At 34.3% G+C, this 20,606-nt stretch overlaps 1 protein-coding gene across 8 annotated transcripts in view; it reads left to right on the top strand.

Moving 5' to 3' along the window:
* Nucleotides 1–20,606, top strand: part of DGKB (diacylglycerol kinase beta) — a 385,149-nt gene that overhangs the window by 180,607 nt on the left and 183,936 nt on the right. For all 8 annotated transcript variants that reach the window (XM_085573112.1, XM_021538316.4, XM_021538321.4 and 5 more), the window contains 3 exons: nt 2,617–2,702; nt 4,935–5,024; nt 7,515–7,675. In XM_085573112.1, coding sequence (XP_085429238.1) covers nt 2,617–2,702; nt 4,935–5,024; nt 7,515–7,675 — 337 coding nt within the window. The remainder of the gene's footprint in view (nt 1–2,616; nt 2,703–4,934; nt 5,025–7,514; nt 7,676–20,606) is intronic.

Below are 20,606 nucleotides of genomic sequence, written 5' to 3'. Positions count from 1 at the left end.
TTAAACCACTTATTACTAAGTTCTTCTCCAGCAGCTTTTTTAAAATTCTTTTCAAGCCATGTGAAAAATGATAGATAAAAAGTAACAGGTGATATTGAACCACTAATTGAGTTACTGGTAAGCAATACTGTCTTTCTCCCTAAAGGTCTCTAAAGAAATGTGTCAAATTCTTTCTTTACAGTTGTAACACTTACTGAGTATGAATGAAACCTTATAAAACAGAAAACTGTGTTCCCTTCCCAACTCGTAATGTAGGCTGCACATTCTAATTCAATGAATAAGATTTATTTACATATATAATTATATAACTATATTTAATTTTATAAATTAATTTGATTTTATAAATATTTATGTCTGCTATAGTATATTTATATACACTGCATTTATATATGCAAATATACACTCTAACATGCATTATTTTTATGTATTTTGTGTGTTAGATTTTTATAAAATGTACCTATAATTTTTATATTTAAATTTATAAAAAGAAGAGGTTATGTGAATTTAGTGCTATACTTTGCTTGGAAAATTCACTGCCTGTGAATATAAAAAGCCCCCAGGGAAATACAAATGCAACTTATTGAAAATGTTTTTGACAATACACTTTCACCAGATTTTTCAATCCCCCACTTTTTTTGAAGTTATAGTTTTTTGATGAAGATTAGCTATACAGTCAAAACAAAAAGGATCTTTGATATCCATAGGGCGAAGAAGCTTGTTTATAAAGAGAGACAGAGGTTTAAGTCTATATTGTCCCGGTCTAGAGTAATGATGAAATCAACCCTGTGCTTTTGGTGTTGCTTTGGTTGGTTGATTCTTTCAGAATTTCTTTTCTATGAGGTAGAAATGCTTAAATACTTAGAAGTCAGTACCCTGCTGTCACCTCTGCGCTATAATTTGACTTCAAATTAAGCTGAAATACTCTCAATATAGGAAGCAATGTAATTACACCTAGTGATTCTCTGCCAACCCAACACATTGGCTTGCTGTGGGGGTACTGCTGGCAGGAGGTGTTTGTCCCTCTGCCAGGCCATGAGAAGGGATGCACACCTCTGGCCAGGGCACATCTCGGTGCCTGCCCTTGCAGTGCTGGGAGGGGACTTCCAGCAGAGGATCTTTTTAAATGTGTTTCCCACATGGACCCAGTCAGATTTGGCACACAACATTTTGGGTTGCAGGAGATCCTACAGCACTTCTACACATGTGTGAAGTAGACCATAAAAGGGGTGAGAAGGGCAGGGCAGCCTTTAATGCAGGGCAAGTAAACATCCTTTAGGCATTATATTTGCACTTGAAATTGCTTAAGAGCTCTTCTGAGCAAAGAAAATTACAGGGGGTGGACATGTGATGGGCTTAATTCTATGCAACTCGGCTAAAATTGAAATTCTGGTCAAAAACTAATAAGAAGTTGTCCTGTCTATTATTCTACATATTACATAACTTTTTTGGTCATTGTGTTTTTCAAATTTTTCATGTGTTCATGATTTTCTCAAGAGTAAAAAAGAATTGTAAAACTTCATAAGGACAGAAACTGCATTCTCCCTGCAGCATTATGTTTTCATATGGGAAACAGTTGGAATTAAACACCTGTAAGCTATTGTCTATATTTATTTGAATTAAGGAATTTGTTTAAAATATATTAGTTGTGAATTTATTAGGAGATTGCAAACTGTCTATCAGTTCTGGTGACTAGAATATAGAATATCCATTAAGATATCTGTAACACTAATGAATACAATATATGTGAATGAACATACATATAGGTACATAGTAATACTACAAATTTACTGGAACTTTTTTGTCTAGTGACAGTTTATGTATTAGGACTGATTTCAGCATGTGTCAAAAGCTATCCTGAATTGATGCTTTCAAATGAAAATATTGAACTCTAGCATTGTTTTAATATATCCTCACTTTCCAGCATTATGCAACAATGTTATAGAAGGAAGTGGATGAGGAGGTGATGGTACTCGCTTGATGGATATGGAAACAGAAGTAGCCAGGCAAATATTGCCAAATCTATTTTACTTTTAAAATATGGTTTTTAGGATGATGTAATGAGGGCCTTCAATCTGATGCTTTCTCATTTTGTGTTAAACCATGAGGCAAAGTTGTTTTTACCAATCACTCAATGTTTAGCTTAATATGTACCAGTGTTCTACCAGAAGTATGGAGTTTTCATATAGCTTTATAGAAAGAACTTCACAAATAAATGTTATGGCTAAGACATTTAGACAACTTAGACTTTTCTACCTTGTGAGACTACCTATTTGCAACTAAGTGAACATACAATGTTTTCTGACAATAGTTTCAAACAAGATTTGAAGTCAGACAAAGATTGGACCAACCATCAGGTCCAAACTTTTTCTAGTGTTTCTGTACCATATTAATCCTTGAATTATTAATTTTGTTTGAAATTTTTCAGATAATACCGATAATAATTAATAATAGTTTTGGATTTTATCTGTCAAAGAATGAATACATGAGCAGAAGTGATTTTTATTTTAAGTGATCATTTGGCATTTTCTGTTAAATAAAATGTCTTAAGCCATAACATGTTTACATAGTGCACAATTATATTGATCATAATTAGATATCTTCATTTACTCTTTTTAGGTTAAATTTTTTCCGAGATGTTGCTGAGTTCAGAGTTCTAGCATGTGGTGGAGATGGAACAGTAGGCTGGATTTTGGATTGCATAGGTAATCTATAGCCTTTACACAGTTTTGCTTGCCGCATGGTTTTCATTTAGATGGTCTTCCTTGTATACCAATGCATGGATACATCTATTTCAAGCAACACCTTGTTTATTTAAATTTTTGAATTGTGTTCTTTTGGGACAGAATTATTTTTAAGGGTACTCAAAATGCAAAAGTTATTTAAAATCTCTAGACAAGTTCTGGATTTCCTGAAAGCAAGAAATCTGAATTAATCTATTCTAATTTCACTTTAAAGTCTATTCCCCAACTGAGTCAAATCTAACCTGCTAGTTTAAAAAAAAATTAATTTAGCTCACTTGCTTTCTTTAGTTACCAAATTTTTGTTTATACTATATTATCCTAAAATGAAGATCATGTGTTAAGAGGTAATTCAGTTTTGGAGTTCTTTCAGTCAGCTGACTGCAAAGTCCTCTGTAAAAATCATAAGGAAGGCCCACAAGTCAAGTTATGACAGACTTGAAATACTTAATCTTCTCAAAGATTATTAAGGAGAGTGTCTCCCATGTCACATGATCATTTATTTGGTGTTAGGCTACAGAGAAAAATAGTGGGCATGAGTTACAGTGGAAATTAGGAAGTGGATCAAGAGAGGTCAAAAGACTTAAGTTTTAACTAAAGTGCTTAAAATTTGGAAGGGAACCAGAAAACCTTTAAAAGTTCACTGAAAAGTAAACTTGATGTCATGGAGGAATGATAGCAAATGAATAGTTCTAATCTTGGTTGGAAAAAAGTCTTGCAAATGCCAGGTACTGCAAGTAACTCTCAAATAGCTTTCAGAGTCATAAATTAATGTATATAAACATCAAGTGCATTGCCTAACTTGGAAGAAACAAAGTTTTTCAGCTGTTAATTGTGTCATCACCTTTTTCATGAGCTCTTAAAATGTCATGCAGTTATTTTCTCTTTCAGTAACATACTGAGTTGTGCATTTTTTGTGGTATAGAACTAAGAAATTACGGCAATCCAGGAACCAACTTTTTTCATAGGTGCAGAAAAAATATTTTTAATGCTTTCTTTTAGGGGGCAAAAGCACTTGCACACATAAAGTGTAAGGGTACACCTTTTTCTAAACTTTCTTATTTGGTCTTCCCTGATCTTCTGATATAAAAAGAGCCTTAGCTGTGAGCACAGCAAAAAAAAAGAAAATTAATAAAAAAGAATATAAAGAAAAAATTTAAAAAAAGGACAAAATAATTATCAACAGTTTGAAAGTTTAAAACTTTTTTAAACTACTCTATTCAATATTACATTCTCTGAAAGATTTTCATTTAACTGATTATGTGAAGGTTAAATCTTCCTAAAATATTGATAAATATTGATTTCACTGCTACATCCATTGTATAGATAAACTCCTGCTGATTATTGCTGATAATATGCATAATTCTATAAACAAAATAACTTATTAAGTGTAACTTTTAAACTAGACATGCTATTCATGTTAAATGGGAAATTTGACAAATTACATGTTTGAAATATATGTTCCAGCTTTCAGAAAGGCTGTGTTTCTTGACAAGGGTTTTCTCATTAGATTTTTGAAAGATCTTGGGCTTACAATGCTAGAACAATACCAGTAAAAATGGAAAAGATTCTATAAATTCATTAATTTCAAAATATTGTTTGACAAATACAAAATTGCTACTTAAAGACTTGATCTGACAGGTCAGTACTCCCTTTGGAGGTTTAATTCCTGAATGAGCAAAGGTCTTGTGTTAGTTCCAATGACTTGTTGGTAGTGGTGCTCAGTTGTAGACACAAATCTAGGTGAATACACAGTTTAAAACAAATTTGGTCATCCAAGTGAAAAAGTAGAAGGTTCACCTCCTTATTCTTGCCCTTGACTATTACTTTTCTGTATTCACAGCTGGGAATGGCAGAGCTGAGAACTAGAGCAAGAAAGCCATATTCATTCTTGGAAAGATCATGAGTATCATTGTTTATGAATGTTTGTCATATCTATGATTTACAAAGTCCTAATGATAACAACAGAGTCAATTAGGATTACAAAATCCTCATGGTAATAAATGAGTAAATTAGGATTAAGGATTGACTATCCAGTGGAGAAGGGACTACAAAATCGACTGACTTCAGGAGCAGGCAGCATAATTTCATATACAAAGCAAGTCTTTCACTGGAACAAAACGTAACACAGTTATCTAATACCATGCAATTAGATCTTTTTTGTTCCTTAGTTGTGTTTTTCTCCTTTATTCACAGAGAAAGCGAACTTGATTAAGCATCCTCCTGTTGCTATTCTGCCTCTTGGGACTGGCAATGATTTAGCAAGGTGTCTGAGATGGGGAGGAGGTAAACACAAATCAAAATGCAATTTATTATTGAATTAAAATTAAAAAAAAAATTACATCAGCATCTACATTTGGATTTGTTTTCGTAAAGAGTCGTTATCACCTTCTGTATTTTTGGAGTGATCTGTTTTGTAATTGTTGTATACATATGTAAGATATTAAAGGTTGCAATCACACTTCATATCTTGTTTGTAGCTTCTGCTGACACCAAAGACATTCCAAGGTGTAACAAGAATAGTGTATCGCTGTTTGGCTTTTTACTATCTGTATTGCAGTTAATTGCTTTGAACAATACCTTGTAAAAGGAGCAGTCTTAAATAGGTTTTAATTGGAACTGTTCTGAAAGGGTTACTGAAAACACCTAATAATGGGTTAGGAGTAGTTTAATATTTTTTAATCTTTAAAAATATTAAATGCAAGGCATGTCTTAGCCTCGGACTAGTTCCTTTGATCCACTCCCTTTCTGTTTCCTGCAGAGGATTCCAGACAATGTGCTGTGGTACTATTTATCATAAAATGAGAAGGCAAAGAATGCTGAAAGCATAGTATTTAGAAAATCTAATCTTTAATACCCTTTGCATTCTTTCCTGGATGCATGGGGACTTATTCTTCAGCTCTTCCAAAAAATCTGTATTACAGGATAACTTGAAGGAGACACAAGGAAGAAAATCTTAGGCAAGATTCAGCCTGTGTTGAAAGCACCTCACTTTATGGGCTCATAGCCAGGATTATTTCAGGTCTTGGTTGTTTCAGTTGAGATGTTTTGTGTTTGGAACTTGGTTGTTTTATTTGGAACTTCTCAGCCTTTGCAGATATCTTACTTCTTCTGTCTCATCAGTTTCCTTTCCAAATGTCTGCCTTGTTGCCAGATAGTCTTTAGCAAATTCTCAGTAGTTTTTCACTTTGTTAACCATAATGTTCTGTCAAATCATTTGAAAACCTCCTTAATTTTCTCTGTCACAACTGTTGATTGTTTACATTCTTGTACTCTTAAGGGGGGGGGGAAGGAAAACAAATGAGACAAAACCTATTCAAATCAGCCTTGCTTAACTTTCTGCATTGTTCATAGAGCCATAGAATAGCTGAAAGGTCATGGGAAGTCACTTGTCCAATCTGCTAAGCAGGATCAACCGTGAAAACACTTAATTAGATTAGCTGGGACCTGTCCCTACCTTCACTTTTATTTTGGTTCTGTAACTTAAGTGATTCCATTTGGACTAAAGTAGAAAACACAATAGGGAAATAATCTGGGTTTCATCATTCTTTGCCAAGTTGCTTTGTGATAAACAATACCATAATACAGATTTTCTGGAACTTCCATAGATGGGAGAGGAGACAGGGATTACAGAATCCAAATTGCTGGTGAGTGATCTCAAGGATGCAGAGAAATGGAACTGTGCATGCTGCTGTCACTTGGTGGTTAGTAGTAACTAGCAAAAGTGTGCTAGGCAACCATAAACAAATACATCAGCAATGAGTTTTGAGCAAAGAGGCTTTGAGTGGCTTGCCCTGCTAAAGCTGTCAATAACATCAGCAGTAGATTCTGCTTGAATAGGAAATCTTGTTTTTTCTGCTTTGAAGAAGGACTGAATCCCCAGATCTTATCCATCTATTACAAAGCTGTTAGTTCTGAATAATATTCAGACTTGACAATATCATTTAGTAAAATCCCCACAGTTTTTCTTCATGCACCCATATATGTGTTGTATATACTCATGAATGTATAAACAAGTTTTCTACTCAGTTTAGGGAATTACATGTGAGTGCTTATTTGCAACTAAGAGTAAATTCTCTCTACAAAGCAGGATGAGGCTCATGAACAAGTTGTTGAGATAATAAAAAATGTTACTTTTGCTGATAAAGCTATCAAATATGGATTTGAAATTTTGGATTTGTTATGCTAAACCAGATTGAAACAATCAATGAAAATTAGTAGATAGCTTTTAACTTTTAAGTGTCTTGTCAGGCATAACAGCAATATGTCTCTTTTCCATAAATTTTGAAATCAAAGGAATTTGAGTATTAAGATTAATTTCTCATCAAGAACATTCTGCAAAGTACAGCCTTAGTCTTATGGATCATTTGGAAATTTGCAAATTTTGAAGATCTAATTATTTTCTTCATCATATATTTGATGTCCACTGAAATCTATAGAATTATTCTAAATTTACATGCTTAATTAGCTTTGTATTAATTAGCTTTGCTTCTTTTAATGACAGGTGCTGGAAAATTGTCAATATTTCAAGCACAATCCTGCTTTTAAGGTCTTACATGCATTGCTTTTGTTTTTGCAGTCATAGAATCATAGAATATTTTGGGTTGGAAGGGATCTTTAGAGGTTAATTAATTAGTCCAACCCTCCCTGCAATGGGCAGGGACATCTTCAATTTGATCAGGTTGCTCATAGTCCTGTTCAACCATCTAGAAAGAGAAAAAAATGTAAACAAACTTTATTATGCTTGATTAAATAACTGGTTTTATGTTTTGCTAGGGTATGAAGGTGAGAATTTGATGAAGATCTTAAAAGACATTGAGAATAGCTCAGAGATTTTGCTGGACAGGTGGAAATTCGAAGTAATACCCAATGATAAAGATGAGAAAGGAGACCCAGTGCCTTACAACATCATCAATAACTACTTTTCTATTGGCGTGGTAAGACTTATGCTTATCCTTAAGTGATTTTCTGTTTTGAATAAATATTTGCATCACATGCCTTCAGATGAAGAACTGCTGGCTAGAGATCATTTATAATGTTGTTTGGCTAGTGAAATGAATACATAGATGACTGACAGCAATTTGCATAGATTTATTTCCTCACATTCAGACCTGAATTATTTTTCAGGACCTTCTACCTTTCCATTTATAAAGAAGATATTTCTGTTGTTCTTAATGGTTTATGAGCCAGCTATAATACTAAATTTATATTGTCATTTTGAAGGTCCTATAAAAATATAAAGGGAAAAAAAATTACTTAATAAGAACTCTTAATGTTTTCCATTAGTATTCACATAGTCAGAACTGTTTAAAGGAACTGTTGCATTCTTTATTTCTTCAGGGCAGTTTTAAATAATAAAACAATAATACAAAAAAGAAAGCCCTGCATGTATCTTCTTGGTTCTGCCTTGTAGGGAAGTGAAGTTCACTTCAAATTCACAGTTTGAATGAATTAGAAGGAAAAGGGTTTTAAGCATCTCTTTGTGTCTGAGGAACTGCATCTCTGGTTTGTGCTTCTTAATATTAGCAGTATTTCTTTATTAATATTTGATTTGTGATTTGTTGTTAATTTCTGATACTATTTTGAAGAGTCATTGCTTCGTACCTAATTTGGGTTTTTTCTGGGTGATTTTTCCTGCCTACATGCAGAAATCTACACTTGATTGAATTATACTCTGTTTCAATTTTTACTTTTTTCCAAGGCACTATGAAAACTAATAGTGACCTACAACATATTGCACATTGCCTCATAGATTCTTGCCAAATAATAAACACAGTCTCTAATCCAACATGAATGCAACTTGCTGTGTGAACTTTGTAATGGTATGGCAGAAATTGTGTTTAATAACAAACAATCTAAATGTATGTTTAGAAAGGATGGGAAAGTAAAACTGAATAAAATTGTGCTTGACATGGGGCTCTTGATGTTTTAGGACCATAATTCAGATTGGAAGGGATTGCAGGAAGGCATTCATTCTAAACAGGGTCAGCTGTGAGACTAGGTCACATTGCTGTGATCTAAATGCATTTAGATTTTAAAAGCCTATAAGGATGGCACAGCCTCTTTGGGAAACCCAATGCATGTGATGCTTGACTGTCCTTATGATGAAAATGATTTTTTGAGTTTTTTTTCCTATGTCCTGTCTGAATCTCTCATTTCAACATAAATTATCTGTCTCCCATCCTCCTCTCATATGTGCTGCTGTGAAGAGTCTTGCTTTATCCTCTTGATACCTCCTCATAGGTAGTGGCAGTCTGCTATTAGACCTCTCTAGAGCTATCTCTTACCTATTAAGCATCTTATCTAGTCAGTCTTTTTTTTTTTAAATCTCTCCAGCAATCAAGATCATAATATCCCAAGCTAGATACAAGAATGCTGGGGTAGTCAGTGTTCAAAAATTTGCTGACGTTGAGCATGCCCTTGCTCTCTCCTCATCTACAAATCTAGTTGTTTTATCATAGGTACCAATCAGAAAGTAATTTACCTCTTGGAAAGAAAATTATACACTAAGTTGAATGGAGTGCTGGAGACAGTAGCACGTCTGTGTGAAAGGTTTGATTAGTATGTTCAAGCCAAACAAGCTTTTTTTTTCTATGGCAATCTCAAAGCTCTGATACGTATGTACTATGTCTAAGTACAGAGAAAAAGGTGAGAAACAGAGATGTATGTGTAACCAACTGTGAATGAATGTAGGTAATGTTCAACCTGATGGCAACACAAAGCACGGAAGGACCATAAAAAGCAGATGCCAAGCCATGTGTCAATTTCAAAGCAGGACTAGAAAACATCTAAGAGCAATGTAGAATAAGATAAAGATTTTTCAATTGCTCACATCCATCATTCTGTCAGGATGGCAAGATACCAGAAGAGAAGTTCCATCTGCTTCCTAATAATACTGGAGTCACTGATACAAGCTAAATATCCAAGAAAAACGTGCATTAAAGTAGTCAAATTATATTTGCTTTAAAAAACAAAGATACCACCACCCCAAGGAAAACCAAACCAAAAAAACCTCTTCAAGAATATAATAGTGTCATCTGAAAATGGTAAAGTCACAGATTTGGGGAGCTGGACAAACATAGCTGGTAGTATTAGAGGACAAATGAAGAGTCATGACAGAGATAGGAAACATCAGGCCAATGGTCTGACAGTGACAAGTTCAATTACTGATGATCTTTAGAGAAAATAAAAGTTATTTTCCCCATAATCTACCCAACCAGCTTTAACAGTCATACATTCATGCACTTAGGTTGATATTATCACAGTGATCATCAAAGACAGAGTTCAGTAATGTCAGTATTGTTTTGTTGTCACAGACTTGGCACTATTCTTGGGCTTGCAATGCATTTCTTCAGTAGCTCCAGTACTGGAATTTCAGTCTTGTCACTTCATTTAGCCAACTTGCTGTTGTTATAATCGGGGAATGCGTGTGTAGACAGAGTATTTTATTGGACATACTATTTGTCATGGTTAACCTTTCCCTATGGATAAAACAGTTTAACTTTTGCTGCTTTCTTTAAGCATGCAGCTGGCATACCATTAATGGTGGCTCAACATGTGTATGTGGACAGGTGCTTCAGATAAGCCTGTGTTTGTAACACTGCTGGTTTATTTTATCCTAGCTATTTTTTTGTATCTGTATCTCAAGCCCTTAAAAAAACAAACAAACAAACAAAAAACAAAACCCAAAACAAAACAAAAAATCAGCACTTCCCTAATGTGATGCAGGATGATAGAAATGCTGCAGTCTTCTTTGAAACATCTCTTTCAGAAGCCACTCAGAATAAGGCTGCAAGAACAGCCATTTCAAGTCCATAGGGAAGTATTTTCACAAAATCAGTAATAATTCTTCAGTTCAATGCTTGAAATTACCCCCACCAAAAAAGCCTCAAAACAACACCCAAGTAAACAAAATAATCTTCAGACTGAATCACCATATACTCATGACTCTATGCATTACTCAAAGAAAAAGAGGAAGAAAGTGTATAATGACACCCTAAAAAATAAACCCTATCTTGGCAAACAGTTGTTCTGAAGTCTACTCTCAGATTGTGCCTGGATTGAGCCATTTTCTTCAGTGATGCACTCAAAGTAAAGCATAAATACACATTATTAATTATGAAATGGATGGGCCTATATTCTATTCACAATAAATATACTCAATTCAGGTACACACAAAACTAGATAAACATGGACAATGCTGAAATAATCATGTGCTGACTGAAACCTGAGCAGCAGCCAGGGAAGATGACTGACAAACAGACAATGAGGCAAACTCTCAACATAAAACCAAAACTGGAGAACAACTTGAGGACATTATTACCTTGAGGAGGACTTCCATGTGCACTGTTAGAAAACTCCATAATAGCATGACCAGAAACTTTACATAGTGCTAAGGTGTGAAGAAAGAGTTCTTTTAAACTTAGGGATAAGTAGCTTAGTTGCTAAGTAGCAAGCAATATTATATTGTTGATACTAGTCACTGAAAAGGGAGTGACTGTCAAGGATGTTTATCTTTTATTGGGAAGTTTATAAAGAATATCAAATATGTAGGGAAGCTATATGGTTTGTTTTTAGTGCTTCTCAAATGAATGTATCAAAGTGAGACAAAATGGGTGTTTTGATAATGGAAGAAATGCCTCATTAAATGTTCCATGTTGATTAAACATTAGAAACCTTGGCTTCCAGTAAATGCTTTGTTGAAAAGAGCATGTGGAAGAGGGAAGAAGACATCTTATATACTTAGGGGTAGGAATGTGTGAGAGAGCACAATATCTCTCCTTTCTGTGCATTCTCTTCCAAGTGGGTATTCAAGAGAAATGAAACCATACAAAAATCTGTAATGGAATTATTTTAAAAAACATCTCATTACTATTTGATATCTCATAATTAATAATTCTCATTCTTAAAGATAGATGAGTTTTTCAGAGGCTCCTCCTTGATTGGAGCAAATAGCTGTAGGCTAAACCAAAGGCATAGTCATAATCACTGGAGAACCATCATTGCTGGACCCTGATTTTTTACATTTTTATGTAAACTACTTGAAAATATTAAAAAAACCCCAATTATTAGATTCAGATAATGGCTTATCTCAAAAAAAGGTAACAATTTTTAAACCAAACAACTCATCTATTTGCCATTGACTCTCTTTAGGTCTTTTTATTGTTTTCCATTTTGTGGGTAATAATGCTGAAAGAAATTATGAATAGATGTTAGCATGTGACTCCTAAAGTAGGTTTTCCAGAAGCAAGCATAATTGTGAATTTACTGTTCTGCCACTGAATTAGCTTATAGTTTAGACTTTATGGAGCCAAAATTAGGTCAACATGAATCAGTACTGAAGATCTTTAACCGTAAACATTTTCTTCCTGTTTTCTTTCTTTTTTTTACCTTTTAAATAAATCATAAATTTGTCTGATGTTAATAGGAGATGAAATGTTACCAATGCTTTTTAACTATCACTTGAATTTTTGTTAACTGCATAGGTTATTGCAGAGCATATGCTGCTAAGCCCTTTGCAGTTCTATAGGTAGACTGTTGGAGCATCATAAACTGAACTTGCAAACATCTACATTGTCTTTCAGTACAAGTTGGTATAAAAAGAAGTATTACTGAGCTGGTTTTTTAGGAAAATTATATTAGATAAAGTGTGGCACAGTGCAACCTTCCCTATGTTAAAACAGTGTTTACCATGCTAAAATGAAAGCAGTTCTCACTGGTGTTTAAGTAGTATTCAAGGTGTAAGAATAAACCAAATTATCTAGTACTTATTAGTATATACAGAAGGCCATTCTAAAGATTATATTAGCAATCATATATCTTTCTGTTCAGCTTGAAATGTTCTGTATGAACGATTAGGTAGCACTCTTGATTTTCATCTCTATTTTCTTCCTCTTGGGCCAGATTCCATTAAAATGTTGAACTTTTTTTTTTTTTTTTACCAAGTTACATGTATGTTGCATATGTAAAGAACATACATATTCTCTCTGTTCACACTTAGATGGTTGCCTAGTGTTGTGGCTAGGTGGACTGCAAGGGTTGCTGTCCTTTGGGAAGCCAGCAGTCTCTTAGAGACTTACCTTCTTTGTAGTTCCAGAATTTCTTCTCCCTTGTCTACACTGATCACCTGAATACTTGCTTTAGGGTAAGCCTACTTGGGATCTTTGTTATTGGTGCTCTTTTATCTACATACCCTAAAGGGTCATTGTTAGCAGACTCAAATTCCTTAGGAAGCTTAAAGCTACAGAGGATCTTATTCAAATTATTTCATTTGTGTGAGATATTTAGGATATGGAAAGCATCTTATCTGTCTACTTAGTGATACAGAGTTTAAATAAGAATCTTCCAGCTTCCCTTCAGCTGAAATTCTGAATATATGTGCAAACGCATACACAACAACATATTGGAGGGAAAAAATGCTCTAGGACAGCAATTAAGACAGTAACCTGGAAGAGAACTGGGAGATCCAGATTCCTGTTCCATCTGTTGTTTTTGTCCATTTGGTTAGCTTGTACATGGAAATTCAGGAACTTACATTACTCTTGAGTGACTTCTTTTCTAAAATCAATAGGTAAAACATTTTAATGCTAAAACAGAACTTACAAAAGTAGAACACCTCAGTCTTTCATTCAGCCTTTACAACATGTGGTAATTGATTTCATTGCAATATGGTGATATTCTCACTTGGATGATCTACAACAAAAATATTTTTTGCAAGTGTTTTAAGTTAAGTTAGTAAAGATAGTTGAATGTGCCTGGAAATGTTCTATAAACTTTTTAAGAAGCAAGTCAGTATGATATGCTGGATTAATGAAAGAATAGCAGTTGCCACATAGAGGGGAAATTTCATTAATACTAGTAAGTAATACTACAATGAGAATGTGTTCTCTGAAGAATTATTATCATAAAGTAGTAAAGGTCTATGACAAAGACAAGTGTACTTCTATGACACCTAATATGTTACTATCCAAATGCACTATCAAATAGATATTTGGGGGCTCATGATTTAATATTTTTCAACCTTAACCAGTCACTAAGAGCCTCTAATTCTGCCAGTAGGGAAAAATATGACTTCTTAATTCTCATAATCATAAATTTGAGCTTGTTATGAGTCTGCTTCCCCATCACTATAGTCTCAAGTCATCAACCTACACTTCCATTAGATTTTTTTTTTTTTTTTGCAAGACTGGAAAAAAAAATTAAGAAATATCTTATATAGAAGCAGTATTTTTTATTTTCTTGAGGAAGAACATTCATTAGCATCAACAGAAACTTTGACTACCAGAATTTTCAGTCTCAAATACTAGAGTCTTAGGTGCCTCTAACTGACTATAGGATCACATAATCTTTTATTTTTTATGTTGTTTTATTATCTGTGTTAATTTAGAGCATATTTATTACTAAAAAACAGTGTATGTAATATTTACTGTATTGTATTTAGTATTTACTTCTGTGAATGAATTTTATTTACTGTATTGTATTTAGTATTTACTTCTGTGAATGAATTTAAGTTTTATGCTGGCCCCATATTTTGAAATTTCAAAGTCTCATAGCATTTTGCTGTTTATGGTGGTAAATAGGAGGTTTTTTTCTGCATAGGAAAATATCCTAAGGCATTTGCTGATTCAGTGCAGAATTTAAGTACATGCTCATCTTAACACTGATGCAATGTGACATTTAAGTATGTGTTTAAACTTTTACAATCTAATGAAGCAGTTAAATACTTGGGTAATTTTTTAAGTATTTTTTGCATTTTCACTAATATGACTGGACAAATGCACATGTTGAATTCTGAACATTTAGTATAAAATGCTTAATTATTTAAGTGGGATTTTAGGTATACAGAACTAAAAATTATGTTTAGTGGTTTGCTGAACTAATATGAACATAAACACTTGCCTAAGTGATTTTGTGAATCCTAATCATCACTTTGAATGTGCTAATGGAAGGCTGTGATATATTGCATTATTTCTGTGCCAAGGAGGGAAAGAACACTTCATAGTAAACAGTATTACTGCTTTGTAATCCAAACTACTTTTTTTTTTCCTGCAAAAAGGGTTAAGAAAATGAACCCTTAATCCATGTGTGAATTCAAATGCAATATTAAAAGATCCATATTGATACTGTCTTCTCATAGTCTCAGTCACATAGCCAAATCTGGAGAAATGGTTGCTATACCTGTGGGGAGAATTCTGCTGTCTTTCAGAAGGAGCATGTTCAGAACACTTTGATCCCAGATTTGAAATACTGTTATATTGAAAAATCATTGATAGTTCAGTATATCATCTTGTTTAATTTCCTCACATTGCAAATTTTTGCTAATTATTTAATCTTACAAATTTTGCTACTTTCATGTTTGAATCTTCTTTACTCTTTTCAGCTTTATTGCTGAAATATTGAAATTCTTCTGCAGAAATTTTTGGATATAATATCTGGCAAATGTGATGATGCAAGGTTTTTTGTTGCAGGTTGTTTTTTTTTTTTTTCATATGTCAGAAAGCCTATACTTCATGTAATGGAAGTCTGGATCTGTAGAATAATTCATAAATAAGAAGCTATAGGAGGCTCTTTGCAGGTTCCTCTCACTAATGTGCTGCAGTATTTCCATGGACATGGAGAATACCAATTCCATAAAACTAAGACATACTTAGTCTTAAGTATATCTTAGTCTTAAGACTTACTGCAACACTGCTGGTGGTGTTCCCTGTTAGGTAGTTTCTTTCTGCCAGTGTGGATTTAGTTTACCTTTTAAATCCCTGCCATTGTGTTATTCTACTATTCATAATGTACATTGGGACACTGTAGCATGAGAGTTGTACTGTACTGCATGGGATATAGGAGGTACTTCTGCGCAGAGAACTTAAAGTTTTGTAGCTTACTCTACTGTGTAATGAGTCTTACTACTACAAAAGAAGGATGATTTCCTGAGGTACCATTTCTTTTATTTCTTACAAGTGTAAAGAAATTTTAAAAAATTTAGATTGTTTTTCCTATTTGGTTGGTCATTTATTTATTTTTATTTTAATACTAAAGTGTAAACTTATGCCAGCATATGCTGTAACTTTCTGAAAATATTTACATATATCAAGTAAGTTTATTAAGACTTGTGTGTTATTTCCCTTAGTAAGAATACCTAGGTTTGTGCTGAATTCAATGTGGGTTTTGTCAGGCTCAGTGAAAATACAGTTCTGTGGGCTGTATTTAAAGTAACAAGTAATTTTTCTCAGTAGGAGTGCAGCAATTGATGCTGAGTCCCTTCTGTCTGAAAAACATGTAGTTTGGGAGTCTTAATTCAAACTGGCGATAGTCTGTTCCCCCGCTGTGAACTGTCCTAAACATGTTTGTCCTAAAGTGACCTGAATGATTGGTCACTGGTTTAACCTGTGTGTCCTCATAATATGGAAGGAGCACGCTGGCCACACTAAATATGTTCTCTTCCAGAGATACCTGACTGACATGTACTAGACTTTGCTTCAGAGAGAATCACAGGAAGTAGGAATGATTTGCTAATAAATGTAATTGCTTTTCTACAGTTTCCCAGTGTAGTTGGAAAAGTCAAATAGGTGTACAGTGTGTCTAACTTTGACTTTCTATCCTCTCCTTCTAGTTTCCTGTGTAGATTTTTTATTTCTGTCATTTTGGGTATTTGAGACTCATTTAATTTTTCATGATGTGGTGAGAACTAGGCTGAAAACTTTGAACAAAGAAAAGCTCCTTTGTTTTAGATTTATGAGTATCTCGTGTACTTGCTAGTACTTACTACCAATTCCTGTCATAAAAATATTCTTCTGGCATGGAATCAAAGGCTAGAAAGTGACTTGTTTCCCTTAGTCAGTAAAAACTTTGAGAAAAATCATAGGGAGAGTCTTTGGCAGTTGCCTATAACCTTCTCTTTAATTTATAAGGGATTTGTAAAATAGAACAATTTCTAGAATTGAGAAGATGTTAAATTTCATTTGTGTAAAATTTGAGAAAGGTAGTTATAAAATAAAATGCAATGAGGCATACCCTTACTAAGGAGATACTACAAGAGGTATTTTTAGGAAGAAATGCAGTAAAATTGAAGTTGCAGTTCTCTGGTGTTTTGTCATTGCATACCCTAGCTAGCAGAGATTTTGAGTCTAATTCAGGGATTTTGCTGGGGTTTTCTTGTTGCTTGTACTATTTTGGGTGTGTGGTACATTTGCTTTCATGAAGGAAGGGTCTACAGAGCAGCCTGTCAACATCCATGGTTACAAGTGACAGTTATAAATGAGAGTATATACCTAAAGACATAATTAATCTGCAGTGAGCTTGGAACATCTCCTTAGCTAAATGCATCTAAATCAGCTACACTGTGTGTAATTAACTTACAACTGTATTAGTGCTACTACAATATTATTCATTATATATGTAAGCTATTATTTTCTCCATATGCAATTTGTAATATACTAAGTAATGATTAAGAGTTCATTATAGTATTTTGTTCATATTATCATAATATAATTGTGATGTATGTTCATCTTATTAATGCTGTTATTCCTACTTGTTCTTAAAAGAAATGTCAAGGAAAATGTCAGGAAAATATGATGTGGGATTTTTTTCACACACACTAAGAAGCATCTATATTCTAATGACATTGAAATTTTAGTCCTTGTCTAGATTTTGTAATTCTGCTTGTTAGGGATGACAGGAGTGTATCAAGGAAAGGTAGAAGCCTACAAGCCAAGAAGTCAGGAATAAGGTGAATAAGCTTTAAAGTTGGTCATAAGGCTAATTCAGAGCTTAAAATAGGAAGAACTGAGGAAATTGCTTGAATTAAAAAGGCAAAGATTTTTACGACATGTGATGGCTGCTGATGGAACTAAGTTGAATCTGGGAAAGGTTTATGAGATATTCAAGTTGTACAGAACATTAGGTGGGCTGTGTGTACACTGATACCTTCACCTGCCTAAGATGCAAGACATATGTCTCTGTGTACACATGTAGAACTATGTGAAAAATAGCTTAGATTTAAATTGTAATCATTCTGTTTTCATGTGAGAGTTAATCCTGATATATGTAAACAAGTTTATGTAAATTAGTTGCTTTACCAACTTCTCCCTGACATCATTTACCTTTTTGCCATGCCATTAAAGATCCTGTCTCAGAACTCTACTTTAACAGGTCTGCCAGATCCCTACTGAGTCTTTTCGGACTGCGTGTTTGTAGCTGAGAGGGACCAAAGAAATCATAATCATGCTGACTCAAGTGCCCATTGAGCACATGAAGTACTGTTATTTCTGAGAACACAGTATAAAACCCAATCTATTACAGGTAACCTAGAGGGAGATACAATTTATGGGCATTTTAGATCAAGTTGAATTTATAGGTATTTAATTATATACATTTAAGTAATAAATTCTTAATTAATTGCTTCAAATTACTTATTGATTAGGAAATTAGGAGTGTGATTGGCCATTGGAAAATTTTTCCCTCTGTCTTATAATTCTGGTTGTCTTTGTTTAAAAGAACAGTCCACCTGTTGATTACATGCAAAATTGCTGTTAGCACTAGGAAATCCATCAGAGATACTAATCCTTTGGGTGCATAATGAATAGGATATGATGCTATTTGATGTGTTTTATGTAGTCATAACTGCTGTGGTCTTAGTGCTATGAGGTAGAAAGATCAGTCAAAAAAGAGTAAGAAAGACACTTTGGACACAGACAGAGGGATGAAGAGAACAAATAATCAGCTGTAGAAATCTTTGATTTACTGTGGGCACCTCTATAGATTTAAAGGAGGAATTTGATGTGTGAATTGGATGTTAAATAGGCACAGGGAATTGTTACTTTGTCATCCACCATACAATCATGTGTATGATATATATAACTGCAGTCAGTCTTAAGACCAGATAGAGATTCTTTTTTAAGATATTTGACAAATGCTGTTTAGGAAGCAGTTTATGGTTTGGGGAGACTTGCATATATGCATATATATAGGAGAAGTTCTCATGCTCTAAAACATGTTAAAATAGCACTAGTGTATAATAAATTTCAATTATATGCACTATTGAATTTATGGTATAGATTATCCAGGGGGGAAATATATAAAAACCTCAGAGACCTAGAGTTGTCTGTAATTTAGCATTATTTACATATCTAGAGAGTTGGTAACTTAATTGATATTCTTGTGGTACAAAAATACTCTTTATATCTCCAGATCTGCATGTTTTCTACATCTTGATGGCAAAGTCCCAAAAGAAACATGATTTAACTAAACTGAAAGTGGGAGGATTTAGCTAAGAAACACTTAGTCTTGTGTTACCATCTGAACCAGGTGGAACTAGAAGCAAATTGCTGAACATAAGTTATTCCATGTCCTTACTGGAACAATTTGTACTAAAGAGACTCTACAGACACAGCACACAAGGAACTCACTATTCACTATTTGTGATTTTACAGTTTCTTCACTTAAACTGGAACTCTGAGGGTATAAAATAGCATATTCTTTATTTCTGTAACAACCCCAAGACTACTTAAGCTTCTAAAATGTCAAAGAATGGGTCAAAACTGTTGCTCTTATGCTGTCATTTTACATTACTAGTGATGTCACCAAGGCTGAAGGGACTGATGTGGCACTCAGGAGTAAGCTTTCCAGAGCATCCTGCCAAGCAGTCTCACCATGGGCAGTGATTCCCACCCAGGTCCCTGGGGGCACATGGACACCACAGTGTGCTGTGGTACAGCATGCACCCACTTGCAGCTGCACCTTACTTTAGCACCACCACACCACATGCACACTCTCCTATAACGGGGTTGAGTAGGCAGAGCACCTTTCCAGGGCAGCTTGTGGTTACCATCCTGGTAATGAGGTTTCTGTCTGGAGGGCTGCCCTTGGCATTACATTTAGTACTGCTGCAATGGACAGACTGTTCAGGCAGCCATTGCAGTCCCTACCCTGACAAAGGAAGGGCTCCTCAGCTGCTGAATTGTCTTGGGTGTTCACATATGCTCTCATCACTTTTCTGCCCTGGCTTTTCATGTTTCCCTTTTCACTGTGCTCTGTAACTCGTGATGTTATATTTTATTATTCATGTTGTACCAGGTGGGTTTAGATTGGATATTAGAAAAAAATTTCTTCACTGTGTAAAGGGAACTGTAGTCAGGCATTGGAACAGGCTGCTCAGGGAAGTGGTGGAATCACCATGCCTGGAAGTGGCAAAAAATGTGTTGTTGTGACACTTCTAGGGGCATGATTTAGGAGTGAATATGGCAGTGGACTGGACTTGATGATCTTAGAGGTCTTTTCCACCTTAGATGATTCTATGGTATGAAAGAAGCATCAAAATTAGCACCAGTTACTTCAGAGTGCTCATGGTATTAGCCATTCACAGTTTGTCTAGAGCTGTTTCCTTAAAAATTCTTTGCCATGTTTATCCCATATTAAAAAAAAAAATAAAAATCTGTATAATGTGATATTGCATTACTTCTTTCTTAAAAGTATCCTTGCATTCAAACAGATCAGGTAGTCCAGAATATTAAAGAAAATAAATTAGCCAAGTCTTGGTATTATCTGGAGAAGCAGATGTAAATTGAGATTTTCTGGACTTTTATGCAGTAGTACATAGTACTTAGGAATAACAAGATGCACAGATTATATGGATCCAGCCCTGCCGATCTTGACCAAATGGATAAAAAAAATCCCAATTTATGTAAAGCACATAGCCTGGGAATCCAATTATGATGCATATAGGGCTTGTCCAAATTTTGCAGCATTTTGATTCCCATAGAGAGTGACAGGGAAAAATCTGCTACCTTGCGTTTGTAAAATCCCATAGTTGGTGAGTAATAGAATTTCTGTTGCCATTCTTCCCCATTGGGAAACTCCAAGGGTGATATCAGCTGT

Source organism: Lonchura striata, chromosome 2, assembly GCF_050655825.1.
Source record: "Lonchura striata isolate lonStrDom1 chromosome 2, ASM5065582v1, whole genome shotgun sequence".
NCBI classification, from domain to species: Eukaryota; Metazoa; Chordata; class Aves; order Passeriformes; family Estrildidae; genus Lonchura; species Lonchura striata.
This window is presented reverse-complemented; position numbering and strand designations above follow the sequence as displayed.